The 17,853-nt window shown below is 43.4% G+C and overlaps 1 protein-coding gene across 2 annotated transcripts in view; it reads right to left on the bottom strand.

Moving 5' to 3' along the window:
- Nucleotides 1-14,867, bottom strand: part of ift74 (intraflagellar transport 74) — a 115,535-nt gene extending 100,668 nt beyond the window's left edge. For both annotated transcript variants that reach the window (XM_043717227.1, XM_043717238.1), the window contains exons 1-6: nt 14,648-14,867; nt 12,571-12,706; nt 7,328-7,376; nt 6,053-6,151; nt 5,899-5,959; nt 5,247-5,306 (exon numbers count right to left, since the gene is read on the bottom strand). In XM_043717227.1, coding sequence (XP_043573162.1) covers nt 5,247-5,306; nt 5,899-5,959; nt 6,053-6,151; nt 7,328-7,376; nt 12,571-12,706; nt 14,648-14,764 — 522 coding nt within the window. In that variant the 5' untranslated portion in view covers nt 14,765-14,867. The remainder of the gene's footprint in view (nt 1-5,246; nt 5,307-5,898; nt 5,960-6,052; nt 6,152-7,327; nt 7,377-12,570; nt 12,707-14,647) is intronic.
- Nucleotides 14,868-17,853: the final 2,986 nt, after the last annotated feature.

The raw sequence follows: 17,853 nt of genomic DNA, 5'->3' as shown, positions 1-17,853 counted from the left end.
TCCAAATTCTAAAGTTGGTGACAGAGTAAGTGAAGAGATTGGTGGGTCTTTCCTTTGTATCTCTTTTGTTTGGATAAATGGTTTAAAAATTAGGAGATGATATCATAACTGAAGTTAGTAAATCCACATTTAAAATAATTAACATTCAAATTAATTAAGTTAATTAACATGCAATATTTTCCAACTGTAGCATGTGAGAGTTGGTGGCCGTTGTGATTCAAGTTGACAATGTTAGCGTTCCAAAGCTGCTTAGGAAACTTTGGCTCAAATGTGAAGAGCTGCAGTCACTGTGATGCATCAGGGAGAGGGGGGAGTTACTTAGATGCTATTTCAGGGCATAGATTAATGACATCAAATTTGATTTGGTTATGGACAGGAAGGTTGATGGTGAGGCACTGGGATCCAAAGCGTAGCTTTGGAGGAGCTTCAGCATGTGCCCTTGTCCAATAGGTACGGACTTCTCGCTCTAGGTGTGGATTGGGGCACATACTGCAGGAAGTTCCAAGGTTCATGACATCTCTTCTGGGCTGGAGAAGAACCTGGAGCAGGACAGAAAGGATCCAGTTGTCATGGTCCATGGATGTAGCAATGATACAGGTAAGACTAGGAAAAAGGCTCTGCTGGGGGATAACAAGTAGCTTGGGGCTAAACTAAAATGCAGAACCACAAAAACAATATTCAACCAATTCCAAATTGCAGTAGGGTAAATGAGATTACAGAGGTATTAGAGGTCAATGATTGATGTGAGAGAAATGGGTTTTAGATCATGGGGCACTGGTACTAGTTCTAGGGAAAGAGAGAGCTGTTCTATTGACATTGGCTTCAATTGATACATGCTGTGACGGGTGATCAGGCAATTTGTACAACTAGGTTCGGATAGGGTTTTAGTGAGAGACTGGACTCAACTGAAGGAAAATTTAAAACAGCAAAATGAAGTGAAAAAGCAGAGGTGCAGGGTAGTGAAGAGGCAATGATAATCAAAATGAGATAGGAAGGAACAGAAAATATAAACAAAAGACTGCAGTAGAACCAGACTATGTAATAATGGCAAAAAGTCAAACTTCAAGACCTTGTATGAATGCATGCAGTAGTTCTAACAAGATGCGTTGACAGCACAAGTAGAAAAAAGTGAATAAGACTTGACTGCTGCTGTGGAAGCATGGTTGCACAGTAACGAACTCTGGGAGATCAACATTCAAAAATAGCTGACATTCCAGAAAAATAGGCAAAAAGAAAAAGGAGTTAGGGTGGTCTTATTAATGAAGGAGAATAACAGTGGGACAGTGAGTAGTGATACATGTACAATAGATCATGATGTAGAATCAATTTGGGTGGAAATTGCCTCACTGTAAGACAAAGTATAAATCATGAAATAATGGAGGTATGCAAGGAGAGCAGTACAATTGTCATGGGTGATTTTAATCTGCATATTGACTGAACCAATCAGATGGGCATGGGCAGCATGGAAGATGAATTTGTAGAGTGCATCAGATATTGTTTCTTAGAGCAGTACTTCGCAAACTCGAGCTTGGGAAAAGGCTATTTTAGATGTAGCTACATGTAATGAGGCAAGATTATTAAGAGATTTCATAGTTAAAGACGCTAAAGGGTTTAGCCAGCAAAACATTGTAGAAATTCGACTTCATTTTGACAGAGAGGAACTAAAGCCTCAAACCAGTAGTGTCAACAAATAAGGACAATTTAAGTGACTCAGAAAATAGATGTGGTGTTCAAACAGATATTTCAGTTCAGCAAAACTTTATTCTGGTCAAAAACAATGACTTGATAAAAGGATGAACTACCCATGGCTAATAAACGTTGTTAAGGAGAGTATCAAAAAACTAGGGCATTAAAAGCACTGTAAACTATTGATAGGCCTGAGGATGGGGACTTCTTTTATTTTGAAAACCAGTAGAGAATGACGAAACAGAGAAAATGAATTATGAAAGCAATTTGGGACGAAATATAAAAACAAACAGCAAGAGCTTCTATGCGTATATAAAAATCAAGAGAAGCAGCTAAATTGAATTTTTTGGGGGATTCTTGGAGGATGCGACTAGGGATTTGATGATGAGGAGCAGGGAAGTGGCTAATAATTTACATCAATAGTTTTCTCATTCTTCATGGTGGACGGCAATATAAACATCGCCAAGACATCAGATAAGCAAGGTGACAAAGGAAGGAAAGTAACACCATGTACCCATTTTCTATCATGGGGGCAAAGTATTTAGCACAAAAACAGGTCTGAAGGCAGCCAGGACATGATGGCCTGCTCCAAGTGTTTTAATCTAAGTGGCCACAGAGATAGTGGGGCATTGGTTGAAGTCTTCCAGAACTCATTGGATTCTTGGAGAGTTCCAACAGATTGGAAAATAACTAACCTGATGCCCCTGTTTAAAAAGGGAGGAAGACAAAAAGCAGGATCTACAGACCGGCTAGCCTAACGTCTGTAGCGCAATTGGGAAAATGCTAGAGTCCATTATAAAGGAAGAAATAGCAAAGCATTTAGAGAAGCTTAATGTAATCAATTAGAGTCAACTTGCTTTTGAGAAAGGAAAACCATGTCGCCCAAAATTTCCAAAGTATTTTGACGATATTATAAGCAGAGTTGATAAAGGGGAAGCAGTAACCTTCCCTCTAAGCTGCACGGCAGCCACTCCTAGACTCTGTGCACAGTGATCTGCATTAGCATGCCAATTGTGGTACTGACTTACTGTTCTAGAAGTTGCTGCTGCACACAGGCCTCAGAGGCCCACTAGAGGAAACAATGGTCAATAAACTTAGTGCATTTGGATTTCCAAAAGGCACTTGATAAGGTGCCACATTAGAGATATTTAGCAAGATAGGAGCTCACAGTATTAGGGCTAATATATGAACGGAGGATTGGTTACACACAAAAGGCAGAGTCGGAATTAGTGGGCATTTTCAGGTTGGCAAAACATAATTGGTAGAGTGCCACAAGGATCAGTCTTGGGGTTCAATTATTTATTATGTATATTAATGTTTTGGAGGAGGGGGCAGAGAATAATGTATCCAAATATGCTAATGATATAAAAACAGGTGCGACGGCATGGTGCGAGGAGGTCATAAGGGATTTGCAAGGGGATACACTTAGGTTCATTGAATGAGTAAAAATTTTGCAGATGAAGTTTAGTGTGTGAATATATGAGGCTATGTACAATGGCAGGAAGAATCAAAAGGCACACTAATGTACGCATGAAGATTGACTCCAAAAGGAAAGTGCAGTGCAGAGGGATCCGGATATTCTTCTGCACGATACACAATGTTAGTGTGGAGGTGCAGCATGTCATTAGAATTAGATTTTATTGACGCATGTACTCAAGTATTGGAATACAGGGGAACCTCGATTATCCGAACGAGATGAGCGGGCACTATATCGTTCAGATAATTGATTATTCGGTTAATCGATTCAATGCCTTTCCTCTGGGGCTCGGAGTTTTCTATTAAGTCTACTCCCTGTTCAGGACACTAGCAGCAGTACAGCAAGCGCAAGCCTTAGCCTGCTCCCAACACCGCCCATCCCCAATCCTGTCTGTCATCGCCTTACCACCCGCCCCCGAAACCCCATCCAACTTCACACCCCCGCAACACCACCCACTGCCCGCCCTCCAAACCCCATACAACACCTCCTCCCCTCCTGCCCCCCAACCCTGTCCAATACTGCCCCCGATCACCCAAGCCGCGCCCCCGTCCGCCCCAACACCGCCCCCACCCACACCCCCCACGTCCACCCCAACACCGCACCCTGCCCCCTCTTCAGGGCAGCCAGACTGGACACCAACAAGACCGCTACTGCTGCTGCCTTTTTTTGCCACACACAACTTTTTACTGCAACTTTTTGACAGGTTCCACCTTTGCCCTGTACAGGAGAACGTTAGACAGATTATCTGGGGAAGCGGGGGGGTTTAGGGTACACCTCTGTGGAGAACTCCTGAATAAGTGTGGGAAAAAAGAGAGAGAGAGAGAGAGAGAGAGAGAGGGTGGGAGGGCAGTCATTTAGAGACAGTGCCTGCACTCCAATCAGTCCAGGACTGTTCTCGGCAGCACTTTTAATCACTGCAAACAAAAGACACGGTCAGTGTTGGACACACGTCTTTGATGTAATGTTTCTGTCGGAACTCGAGATCTCCTTCGGATAATCCAATTTTCAGATAATTGTTATTCAGATAATTGAGGTTCCTCATGTACATGAGTACAGTGAAAAGTGTACAAAATCGCCATTCTCTGGTGCCATGTTGGTTATAAAACTAGAATTTCAAGAAAAAGATAGCAAAAGACTAAGTCCCAGAGAGTTCAAAGACAATATCAATTTGACTAAAAGGTGGCAAATGGAATTTAGATTTTTTTTCTGGTGGTTAGAGTTTAAAAATTGAAAGCCATCTTATAACTGTATAGGGTGAGACCATAGTTGGAGCAGTGTGAACATTTTTGGTTCCTGTGTTTAAGTGAGGACATACTGACATTGGAAATAGTTCAAAGGAGATTCATTAGACTGATTCATGACTTGAAGAGGTTGAATTATCAAAAATTGTTAAACAAGTTTGTTCTTTATTCATTAAAGTTTAGGAAAACGAGGGGTGATTGTATTGAAATATACAATATTCTGGGGGGTTTTGGTAGGATAGATGGTGAGAAGATGTATTTACTCGTCAGGAAATGTTGAACCGGGGACATAGATAAAGAATAAGGGAAAACTCTTTTAAAATTGCGATTCAGAGGAATTTCTTCTTTCAAAGGGCATTGAATGTCTGGAATTCTTTATCTCAGAGACTGGTGGAGGCTAGATCACTGAAATTATTTAAAGAGGATGTTAATGGATGTACATCAAGGAATTGAGGTAAAAGAGGAACACAAAACAGGAGTTGCGACCTGGAGAGATCAACCATGATCTTATTGAATGTTAAATGGCCTATATTTGCTCTTATTTATTATAATCTACCCGTTATAAAAATGCATGATGAGAGGTCAAGCAGAAAAAGACAGCAGACCAAATAATAAAATTCAAAATTAAGATTCCCAGTTAAACATCTTTTTTTAAATACAATAATCAAAAACTCATTACAATTGCTAATAAGAATATGAAAAAACATAAATATTCAATTCAGAAAGCTGGATTTACTTCGCATGAAATGTTTTATGGCAGAACAAGCAAATGATAGAAAGAAATCTGAAGATATATGGAAAAGGAGCATTTTATTTATTTTGTTGAAAACAACAAGACTTACTATGTTATAGTCATTCATAACTTCTTCCATGTCAGTATTGGTATTCAGCTTATCTACCAACTAAAGGCAGAGAACAAGATAAAGTTAAGAACTATTAAAGAAATAAAGTTAAAGACAACAATGCAGCCTTTTGTATGATTAGTATATCAAAGTGCTTCAAAACCAATGAAGCTTTTTAAACATTTTGATGTAGAGAAACATGGATAACAAAATGTTACTAACTAACTGTAATAACTTGATTATTTCTTGTTCAATAAAGATGGCTGAAGAAATAGCCAAGAAACTAAGGGAATTTCTTTCTCCTCCTCAAATAATGCACTAAGATATTTCACATTCACTGGAGAACTCAAATAGGACACTCTACCTATTGGCACCTGTGACAATACAGTATTGTCTCACCGTTGCACTGAAGAGTTGGGCTTAATTATACAAGCTAAGAATGGAGTTTGTCCCAGAAGTGAATATTGCCACTGAACAAAAAGCAGTTTACACTTTAGCTATAGAACATTAAAGAAAACTTTTTTTTGTATTTATTGTGCTGTATTTTTGCTATTCAGTTAAAATGATTATGATGCCATTGCAGACCGAATACGTTAGTTATTTGTCAACACTATGTATCCACGCGTAAAGTCAACTTAGCAATTATACCCACCATATTGTAGTCTGCTAGTTGCCCCTGCAGATCTTTTATTTCCACGGCCAAAGCTTCAGCCCTGTTGTAAAACATGAAATGTAGTTAACAATAAATACCAGTATTTCATTTACTGTGCATAGAATTTGCACATATGCACAAACTAGGTACTTACCTCTTTTCATACGATAGATAAACAGAATTTTCTTGATTAAATGTATCAATTTCTTTTTGTAGCTTGCTGACTTCTGTTGTAAGTTCATTTATTTTGGCTCTGTACAAAAACATTGCAGGAATGATTTACACAATAAAACAGAAACCATATCATTAGTAAACATAGTCCAAAGAAAGGCAAAATCAGGTATATCCCATTTCCCTGTAACTAGGAACATGTGATTGCACTAGAGATAGTGCAAAGGGGATTTACCAGGATGCTATCTGGGCAGGACAGTCTGAGCAATGACGAAAGATTGGATAGGCTTGTGTTGATTTGCTTGGAATAGTGAAAGTTCAAGAGGGTTCATGGTAGAACTTTAGAAGATCGTGATGGGCACAGATCGGACACTTCTACTATTAGCAGAAGGGTCTTTAAGATATCTTTAAGATAAGAGGCAGAAGGCTAACAAGAGAGTACAGGATACGTTCTTTTCATTCAGAGCATGATGTAAGTCCAGAACACTCTGTTTGAAAGGATAGGTGCATCAGAAACTCATAGAACCTTTAAGCAACATACAGATATTCACTTGCATTGCCAGGGCCTCTAGGGTTATGGGCCAAAACCTGAAAAATGGGAGTAATGTAGTCAGATCTTTGATGTCCACCATGAACACGATGGCCCAAATGACCTCCATCTCTATTGTAATCATTTACGAGTCTATGGAAGATTAGGACGAGGATAGACAACATGGTTGAAAACATGGGTGTGGAGAAGGTTTTCAAAAGGTGGACAAGGAACTGAAAGGTTTCAGGGAAAAAAGTTGCTGAAAGCAAAGGCATTATAACTCTACCACCATTGGGAAAGTGAAGGAATTTTGAAAGGGAGCTCTGGAATTAGACAAAAAGCTAGTTTAGTACAGGTTACGGGGGTGGTTACAACTTTGAAAGAACTTAAAAGACAAGGTTGAGGATTTAAATTGAATGCAGGGAAAGCCAGTGAAGGCCAGCAAGGATGAGAGCAAGTGCTGTGTTGAAGAATTAGGAACAAGCTATAATACAAATAGGAGGGTTTTGGACAAGCTGGGGACAATGGAAAGAAGATACAAGTCCAGTAATGGGAGCTTGAAAGTGCAAAGACATTTATAAAAATTTAAATAGCAAAGCAGCGATAGCAACAGGTGTAAACGAGTGGTCCGTGATGGGTAAAATGCGATGTTTAAAGATCAAAACAAATCCAATTCCACAGAGTTAATAACAGACTTCTTGTATTCATCAAAAATATTAAGCTACTCACCTGAGCAATCCAAGAAAGTAGGATTTATCAAGTATCTGACGATGAGGTCCTGTAAATAGAGTTATAGAGTCACAGGGTCATACAGCGTAGAAACAAGCCCTTCGGCCCACTATATCTATGCTAACTGATAACAGCAAACTACACTAATCACATTTACCTAGTTAAAAATCACACAACACCAGGTTATAGTCCAACAGGTTTAATTGGAAGCACACTAGCTTTCGGAGAGGCGCTCCTTCATCAGGTGATTGTGGAGGGCTCGATCATAACACAGAATTTATAGCAAAAATTTGCAGTGTGATGTAAATCATCACACTGTTCTGGATGGTGTCAAGCTTCTTGAGTGTTGTTGGAGCCGTGCTCATCCAGACAAGTGGGGAGTATTCCATCAAATTCCTGATTTGTGTCTTGAGAATCATCACATTTACCTATACTTGGTCCAAAGCCCACTATGCCCTAACATTTTAAGTACACATCCAGATGCTTCTTAAATGTTGCAAGAGTACACCACACTCTCAAGCAGTACGCTCCATATTTCTATCATGCTCTGGACGATTTTGGTTTTCCTCAGCTCTCCACCTAATCATTTGCTCCTCACCTTAAACTTATGCCTGCTGGTCTTAGACATATCTGCCATGGGGAAGAAAAGTTCATGACCTACTTGATGTATTCCTCTCATAATTTTGTATACCTGAAATCAAATCTGCTTGTCAGCCTCCTCCGCTCCAAGGAAAACAAACCCACCTATTTAGTTATAGCAATTTTTAAAAACTTCACTATTGGGATATGGATGTTGCTGGCTTGCTAGTTGCCCATCCTTAGTTGCCCTTGAGAGGATGATGGTGAGCAGTCCACATGCTGTATCCATAATGCAAAAATTTGACCCAGCAAAACTGAAGAAATTGCGTTATGTTTCCAAGTCAGGATAGTGAGTGGCTTCGAAGGGACCTTGCAGATGATGTTGTTCCCACATAATTGCTGTCTTTGTCCTTCTAGATGGAAATTTTGGGTCATGGGTTTGGACCTTTAGTGAATTTCTGCAGTACATCTTGTAGATAGAAGCAGCAGTATGTACTATATTAGGTGGTGGAAGGAGTGACTGCTTGTGGAGATGGTGCCAATTAAGTGGGCTGCTTTGTTCTGGATGGTGTCAAGCTTCTTGAGTGTTGTTGGAGCCGTGCTCATCCAGACAAGTGGGGAGTATTCCATCAAATTCCTGATTTGTGTCTTGAGAATGATGGCCAAGTTTTGGGTTCAGGAAATGAGTTACTTGTCGCAATAATCTTAGCCTTTGGTCCTGTAGTCACCTTGTTTATATGGTGAGTCCAATTGAGTTTAGTCAATTGTAACCCCTCTGATGCTGTCAGTGGGGTATACAGTGATGGTGGTTAGATTGTCTTCAGCATTCAAAAGGCATGAAAGTTACTTGCCACTTGTCAGCCCAAGCTTGGATATTGTCCAGATCTTGTTGCATTTGAACATGGCCTGCTTCACTATCTGCGGAGTCACGAATGGTGAACATTGTGCATTAATCGATGAACATCCCCACTTCTGACCTTAAGATGGAGGGATGTCCGTTGATAAAGCAGATGAAGGCCTAGGACACTAGTCCTGCAGAAGTGTCCTGGAGCTCAGATTACTGATCGTGAACAGCTACAATGATCTTCCCATATGCAGGTATGATGCCAACCAGCAGAGAGTTTATCCATTGATTCCAGTTTTGCTTGGATTCCTTGATACTACACTCAGTCAAGGGCTCACTCTCACCTCACCTCTGAAAACAAGCTCTTTTATCCATGTTTGAATCAAAGCTATAATGAAGGTATGAGCTGAGTGGCCCTGGTAGAAACCAAACTAGATGTCAGTGAGCAGGTTATTATTGCTGAGCAGGTGCTGCTTGATAGCACAGTTGATGATACCTTCCATCACTTTACTGATCATTAAGAGCATACTGTTGGGGTGGTACTGGACTAGGTTGGATTGTATGCAGGACATATCTGGGCAATTTTCCACATTGTCAGATAGATGCCAGCATTGTAACTATACTGGAAGAGCATGGCTAGGGGAGGAGCAAGTTTTGGAGCGCAAGTCTTCAGTACTAATGCTGCAATGTTGTCAGAGCCTACTAACTTTGCAGTATCCTGATATCACTGCAATGAATCGAATTTGCAGAAGACAGCTATCTGTGATGCTTGGGACCACTGGAGAAGGCAAAAATGAACCACTTGCCACTTCTGGCTGAAGATTGCTGCAAATTCTTCAACCTTATATTTTGCATTGGTATGCTGTGCTCTTCCATAATTGAGGATGGTGCTATTTGTGGAGCTTCCTCCTCCAGTGAATTGTTTAGTTGTTCATCATCATTCACGATTAGATGTGGGAGGACTGCAGAACTTCGATGTAATCGTTTAGCTATGTCTATCACTTGTTCCTTATGCTGTTTTGCATGCAAGTAGTCATGCTGGTAGCTTCACCTGGTTGACACCTCATTTTTAGGTATGCCTGGTACTACTCCTGCCATGTTCTTGTGCACTATCCATTGAAACAGTGTTGATCCCTTGGCTTCATAGCAATGGTAGAGATTGCAGATTGTGCTGGAGTACAATTCTGCTGCTGTTGATAGCCCAAAGACCTCCTGGACGGCCAGTCTTCAGTTGCTAGATCTGTTCAAAAACTGTCCTATTTAGTACAGTGATAATGCCACAGATATTAATGGTAGGTATTCTTACTATGGAGATAGAACTTTATTTCCATTAGGACTGCGCAGTGGACACTCTATGATGTTGTCATGGGAGAAAGTGTGGACTGCAGATGCTGGAGATCAAAATCAAAAGTGTGGTGCTGGAAAAGCACATCAGGCAGCATTCGAGGAGCAGGAGAATCAACATTTTGGGCATTAAGCCCGAATCAGATCCTGATGAAAGGCTTATGCCCGCAATGTTGATTCTCCTGCTCCTTGGATGCTGCCTGATCTGCTGTGCTTTTCCAGCACCACACTCTCAACTCTGATATTGTCATGGTCAGATGCATCAGTAGTTGGCAGACTGGCAAGGATGAGGCCAAGTATGTTTTATCCTTCTTGTTGGCTCTCTCACGACCTGCTGCAAAATCCAGTCTAGTAGCTACGTCCTTTACGGCCTGACCAGCTTGATCAGTAGTGCAGCTGTTGAGCCACTCTTGGCGGTGCTCATTGAAATCCCCACCCAGAATATATTTTGTGTCCATGCCACCCTCAGTGCTTCCTCCAACTGTTATTTGATACGGAAGAGTATTGATTCATCAGCCGAGGGAGTATGCGGCAGGTTTCCTTATCCATGTTTAAGCTGAAGCTATGAGACTTCATGGGATCCAAAGTCAATGTTGAGGACTCTCAGAGCAACTCCCTCCGGACTGTATACCACAGTGCAACCACCACTGCTGACATATCCAGGGACAGTGATGGTGGTGTCTGGGGCATTATCTGTAAGGAGAAAGTGAGGTCTGCAGATGCTGGAGATCAAAGTTGAAACTTTATTGCTGGAACAGCACAGCAGGTCAGGCAGCATCCAGGGAACAGGAGATTCAACGTTTCGGGCACAGGCCTTCCTCAGGATTCCTGAGGAAGGGCCTGTGCCCGAAACGTCGAATCTCCTGTTCCCTGGATGCTGCCTGACCTGCTGTGCTGTTCCAGCAATAAAGTTTCAACCGCATTATCTGTAAGGTCTGATTCCATTATTATGACTTCAGTATGACCACTGAGGTAATTACCAAGGTAATGTTAGAAGGATTACAATCAGCTCTAACACACCTATCCACCCCTTCCCACAGAGCCCGATGCTCCAAATAATATTCCTCTATAGCCAACCACTGTCCACCACTCCCATCAACTCAATCCTTCTATTAACCCATCCTGCCACCTCAACTTCTCTCCGTAACTCATCAAAGAGTCTTTGGGCATTTAAACTATAATACATCAGAATATGGCAACAGCTAGTCTTTCGTTGCAGAGGTCCACAGAATAGAACCACAACATGGAAACAGGCCATTCAGCCCAACAAGTCCACACCCACTCTCTGAAGAGCATCCCACTCAAACTCACCCCTCCCCACCCTATCTCTATTTCCCATGGCTAATTCACACAACCTGCACACCCCTGGGCATGATGGACAATTTTAGCATGGCCAATCCACCTAAAGTGCACATCTTTGGAATTTGGGAGGAAACTGGAGCACCCGGTGGCCACCCACGAAGACATGGGGAGATTGTACAAATTCCACACAGACAGTCGCCCAAGGCTGGAATTGAACCTGGGTCCCTGGCATTGTGAGGCAGCAGTGCTAACCATTGAGCAAGGTGCCACTCCAGCTAAGGCTGAAGCTTCTTTAAAGATTCTCTGTGCAACTCCCTGTGAGGATGCTTGCACTTGTTGAGCTCTATGTTGGAAAAAAAAGTGCCATAAAATCAAAGGTAACTGCATAACATTCAGCTGAGTTGGATAAAGGGATCATTACGTATCAGGAGATTTGGTCCATTCTCTCTGAATCCACTTTATCAAAATATTTTACAATTTTAAAAACATTTATCAGGGAAATGGTGAAATGTGCTTTTAAGAAAACTGAGATCAGAGTCTAATGATGACGATGCAATTGTTGCGAATTGTCATTTCAAAACTCTTATTCATTAATGTTCTTCAGGGAAGGAAACCCATTGTCTTTACCTGTTCTATCCCACGTGAGAAGCCAGAGACACAACAATGTGGTCTAGTTTTAAACAACTCCCCCTGAACTGGTTTTGCAAGCTACTCAGTTGAATCAAACCACCAAAACATTTTATAGAAATGAAACAAGATGGACCACCAGGCATCAACCTAACCATTAGAAATTACAATATCAAACTCTGCCCTGTCAGATGTTATATTTCAAATAGTCAGATTACACTTGAAACTTGAACACTATTTTGCGATCTGCCAGTGTTGCCCCCAACACTTCGCTTTAATTTCAAATTTGCAATATTCACAGAACTTTGCATTTATGAGTGTATAACTTTTAGTGATTGATATATTTAAATGAAGAGGTTCTTTTATTCCTCCACTCAACCTAGACTTCCATCATCCAAGTACAACTGATCTTCCCATTCTTCCCATTAAAATGTACTCTGATTTATCTCTGTTGATCTTAATTTACCAGCAACATCTATTTTCCTGAGATATAAATGATTAGCTTTATAGATTATTTTAAAAATGACAGGGAACAACTTGCACGTACCTTTCATTCCAGTTTTCATTCCACTCAAACCCTGTTGAGTTACAGGGCGATCTGCAACTTTAATCTGAGAAGATAACACACCTCCAGCCATTACAGGGCCACCACGAGTTCCAGGCCTTGCTGTTCCAGGAGATAACTAGAAAGAAATAGAACATTAATATGTTATAAGCAGTTTCAATTAGGCATTCCTCTTTGTTTTATCTCCAACTTTCAATTTTCCACACGTGTAAACAAACCTGGGTAGAGTTGGAGGGGTAGGGAGAAAGAGTAAAAGAGCAGCAACAGGATACTCAAGGGATGCAGTGTCGGGGGAAATATGGAGTGCAAGAGAACACGATGAAAGGGGAGCATGAGTTCTGGAGAAATAGGAAATGGAAATGTGTTGGGAGTAGAGGTGAGTAGGAGGGCTGGCAATGGACATAATGGGGGTACTCGTGGTAGAAATATTGGGTGGACAATGGTGGGGAGATGTTGGGGGCAGGGGAGGAGAGAAAGTAGAAGACAAAGATAGCAGAAGAATTAGGGACTGGACAGGATGAGATAGAAGGGATAGGTGGGTACTATTGGTTCTGCAGGTAGTTGAGAGCATTCAAGGTGTTGGTCGCTTTGAGGATGGTATGAGTGGCTTATGGATGTAGACAAATTCTTTAATGCATTCATGGGATGTGGATGTTACTGGTTGGGCTGACATTTTTTGTCCATCCTTGTTGGTGAATTGCCTTGTTGAACTCCAGGTGACAGCAGCATAGTGAGGATGCAGATTGGAGAGGGAAGAGTGTGATTTGTATGCTGTTAGCAGTGAGAGGGCTTTGGACCAGGAGGGCAACAGGAAGGTGCTCAGTGGGGTCAATCAACATGGGCAGGATGCTGAAGGGGATGGTTGTGGGGGGGGGGCTGTACTGGTGATAGGGGTCAAGATGAAAGTGTTGGGGGAAAAGAATCACCAAAGATCCATGGACGGCACTTTCTAAACCCATGATCATTTCTATCTAGCAGGACAAGGGCAGCAGATATATGGGAACACTACCACTTTCAAGTTCCCCTCCAAGCCTCACAGTGCCAGGGACCTGGGTTCAATTCCAGACTCAGGCGAATGTCTGTGTGGAGTTTGCACATTCTCCCTGTGTCAGTGTGGGTTTCTTCTGGGTGCTCCGGTTTCCTCCCACAGTCCAAAGATGTGCAGGTTAGGTGAACTGGCCATGCCAAATTGCCCGTTGAGTTGAGGGATGTGTAGGTTAGGTGCATCAGTCAGGGGAAATGCAGAGTAATTGGGGTCGGGGAATAGGTCAGTGGGGACTTGTTGGGACAAATGGCCTGTTTCCACACTGGAGGGATTCTACGTAAAAAAGCCACTCACAATACCAACGCCCACCCCCTCTTTTTACACCTTCTGGAACAATAAAATCCTGACTTCGAAACATATCTCCTTTCCTTCACCGTCACTGGGTCCTGGAATTTCCTCCCCAATGTTGAAACTTTATTGCTGGAACAGCACAGCAGGTCAGGCAGCATCCAGGGAACAGGAGATTCGACGTTTCGGGCACAGGCCCTTGTGCCCGAAACGTCGAATCTCCTGTTCCCTGGATGCTGCCTGACCTGCTGTGCTGTTCCAGCAATAAAGTTTCAACTTTGATCTCCAGCATCTGCAGACCTCACTTTCTCCTCGAAGATTTCCTCCCCAATGCCTATGTGGGTCAACCCACAGTAAGTGAACTAGGGCAGTTCAAAAAGGGAGCTCAAGGGCGACGAGAGACGGACAATGCTGTAAATGCTGGCCTGCCAGCAACGCCCACATCCCACACAAAAAAAATAAGGTAATATTGCTAGGGGGAAGAGAGTGATGGTGATGGGACAGGAGGAGAATGAATGATGGAGGGCTGTTTGGGGAAGGTGATTGAAGGGGAGGATCATTGAGGGTGATTGAAGGGACAGTGACGGGAGTGACCGACGTGAGGGGCAAGCGTGGAGGGTGATGATGGAGGGTGATGATGGAGGGTGATCGGAAGAATGATTTGGAGAATGGTAGTGTTGCTCTCCGGGAGTAATTGCCCCGCAAGGTGCTGATTAAGAGACCTACCCCGGTACCGAGACGGTGCGCTGTGGGAGGAACACGGGCTGCAGTCATCGGAGGCCTCCCGAGGCCTCCTTTACTCATCGGACGAGCCGACGATGGAGGCCTCTGCCCACTCGCCATCCCCAAACTCAGTTAGTCCCCGGAGTCTGAGCGCAAGAGCAACCGCCAGGCCGCGTGCGCCATTCCATCTCCCAGCAACGGCCAGGCCCCGCCCCCAACCCCTCGCTTGGGGAACCGACGTAACGTCGCACCAGGCCCCGCCCCCGACGTTGCGCACATAAGCTCCGCCCCCGCAGGCCGTTTTCCCGCCCCTAGCTCCGATCTCCCAGCTTCAGTTGGTCGTGCGGCCGGCTGGCGGTGTTTTGAATTAGGCTGTTCGCGGGTTCGTCACCTTCAGTACCCACCCGAAGGAGGAGCATTGGGTTTGTGCGGGTGTGGGAATGAGGGCTGAACTGCGGGTTAGGAAGGAAAGCGAGGGAAAATGAGGGTCGCAGTGAGGGTCTGTGTGTGAAGGATTCAGTATGTGAGTGAGGGAGAGACGGAGGCTGAGACGGGATGAAGGACGGACAGTGAGGGACAATCGAAAAGGCGAGGAAATGAGAGTCAAAGCGAGAGACATTGGTATTGTGAGAGGGACTGTCGAAGTGTGGCAGTTTGGGTTGTGAGAGAAGCGCAGTCCTGAGTGTGACGGGACGTACAGTCGGTGTGTGAGAGAGGGAAAGTCGCGAGGGAAGGGACTGTCGGATGTTGAGAGACGGGGATAGCGCCGTTGTCATGAGGGAGAGAGGGACAGAGACTGAGGGAAGGACGGTCGAGTTTTGTGTGAAGGAATCTGGTTCCACGACAGACGGAGTGAGAGAAAGGCAAAGTCGTGAGGGAAGAAATGGAAGGGCTGTGGGAGCGTCGGAGAGTCACAGGCAGCGAGTGAAAGGAAGTGTGTAGAAGGCACATTCCTCGAGGGAGGGAAACTTCTTCCAAGTGTGAGGGAGGTGCAACTGAGTTTTGAAGCAAGCAGAGGCAGGATGAGGATCTGAAGAGGGCACGTCGAAGTGTGAAGGATGGACAGCCCGCGCATGACGGACAGTGTGAGGGCGGGAAAGTCATGATGAGGGAAACACAGTCAGAGTGTGAAGGAGGGACAGCAGGGTCTGAGGGAAACACAGTCAGAGTGTGAAGGAGGGACAGCAGGGTCTGAGGGAAACAGTCAGAGTGTGAAGGAGGGACAGCAGGTCTGAGGGAAACACAGTCAGAGTGTGAAGGAGGAACAGCAGGGTCTGAGGGAAACACAGTCAGAGTGTGAAGGAGGAACAGCAGGGTCTGAGGGAAACACAGCCAGAGTGTGAAGGAGGGACAGCAGGGTCTGAGGGAAACAGTCAGTCCAAAGTGTGGGGGAAGTACAGTGTGTGAGATATGGAAAGCTGTTGAGGATGAAGGAGAGTTGACGAGAGAGAGGGACGGTCGGATATCGAGTGAGGCACGCTCGACAGGAGAGAGTGGGGCAGTCAGGTTTTGTGTGAGGATAATGCAGTCATTGTGTGAGACACAGACGCTCAAAGTGTGAAAGATGGACATTTGTCGTGCAAGAGAAAGGAATTCAGTATGTGAAGGAGCGATAGTCATGAGTATAGTGGGAGTCAGAGGTATGCACAATTGGTATTGAGGAAAGCACCATCAGAGTTATGAGAGTGAGAGACTGTGAACGAGTTTAATTTGTTTAGTGCGCGGTGATAGCAGTCGTATGTGAGGCCAGTTCTTAGCAGGAATTTTGTGATGGATTAAAGAGGGAGCTTCCCTTCAGTACTTTTATTTTTCTTTCCAGAGGAGTTAATCCAGAATCAGCTGAATGGTGTCACTGATAACATCTGACCTCGGTGCTCATTGGACAACATTGCCCTCAACAACAGTACCAAGGAATTGCATTTCTAAAGCGTCCTTCAGATCTGGACAAAGAAAGGTTATTTTTCAGCCAATTAAGTACCTCTGAATAGTTGTTACTATTCTAAGACAGGAAAGAAAAACATTCTTGTAGTTGGATGCCACAGATATCAATGTATTGGAGACTCAGACAATCAGTTATATTGTTTATGGTTGGCATTTGGCTCTTCTTGCCTGCTCCACCATTTCACTCAATTCCACATCCTGCCTACCATTGACAACCAATTTTGTTAGCCAAGAAACTATCTACTGTTGCTTTAAAAGTACTTGAAGACTCTGCATTATTTCTGTGGAAGAATTCCAAAGGCGGTATGAGACCAAAGAAAATTTCTCTCTCCTAATCCTTTCACTTACCTGCATCCAATCCAAGATATATGTTGTGAACCTTCTTTGAACCATTGTTAATGCTTTTGCATCCTTTCTATGACCAGAACATCAGGAAAACTAATCTTTGAAATAATTGCCACAATATTTTTGATGTGCACAAGATTTCATCCAAGACAGCATTTCTAACAAAGTAGTGTGCCATCAGTACTAATGACAATGTAATACTCCCTCAATACTAACTCACCATTAATATACCAAAAGAGAAAATGCTGGAGATGCTGCCAGACCTGCTGAGATTTTCTAGCATTTTCTCTTTTGGTTTCGGATTCCAGCACCGCAGTAATTTGCTTTTCTCCATTAATAAGGTAATGTGACAGTACTGTCCCTCCAATAGGAGGTATTTCCTCAGTACTGCCTTAAACTGGGTGGCACACTCTCTACTGACCCTCTTAAGGTGGAGCGCTCTTAAGCATTGACCTTCCAATAGCACAGCACATAATGAGTACAGGCCCTTTCATGCTGTGCTCCTTCAAAACTGACCCTCCACCAGTTTAGTGTTTTCCCATTAGTGATCCTCTGACAATGCATACCTCCTCAAAAACTGACCCTCCGATGAGGCTGCTCTCTCTTTAACTTCTAGCAATGTAATACTCTCCCAACAGTTCCTTCACTTCAAAGTTTGGGTGAAGATTTGTAGCTCGGGTGCTTGTTGCTGTGGTTCTGTTCGCCGAGCTGGAAGTTTTTGTTGCAAACGTTTCGTCCCCTGTCTAGGTGACATCCTCAGTGCTTGGGAGCCTCATGTGAAGCGCTTCTGTGGTGTTACCTCCGGCATTTATAGTGGCCTGTCCCTGCTGCTTCCGGTTGTCAGTTTCAGCTGTCCGCTGTAGTGGCCAGTATATTGGGTCCAGGTCTATGTGTTTGTTGATGGAGTTTGTGGATGAGTGCCA

Source organism: Chiloscyllium plagiosum, chromosome 2, assembly GCF_004010195.1.
Source record: "Chiloscyllium plagiosum isolate BGI_BamShark_2017 chromosome 2, ASM401019v2, whole genome shotgun sequence".
Lineage (NCBI taxonomy): Eukaryota > Metazoa > Chordata > Chondrichthyes > Orectolobiformes > Hemiscylliidae > Chiloscyllium > Chiloscyllium plagiosum.
This window is presented reverse-complemented; position numbering and strand designations above follow the sequence as displayed.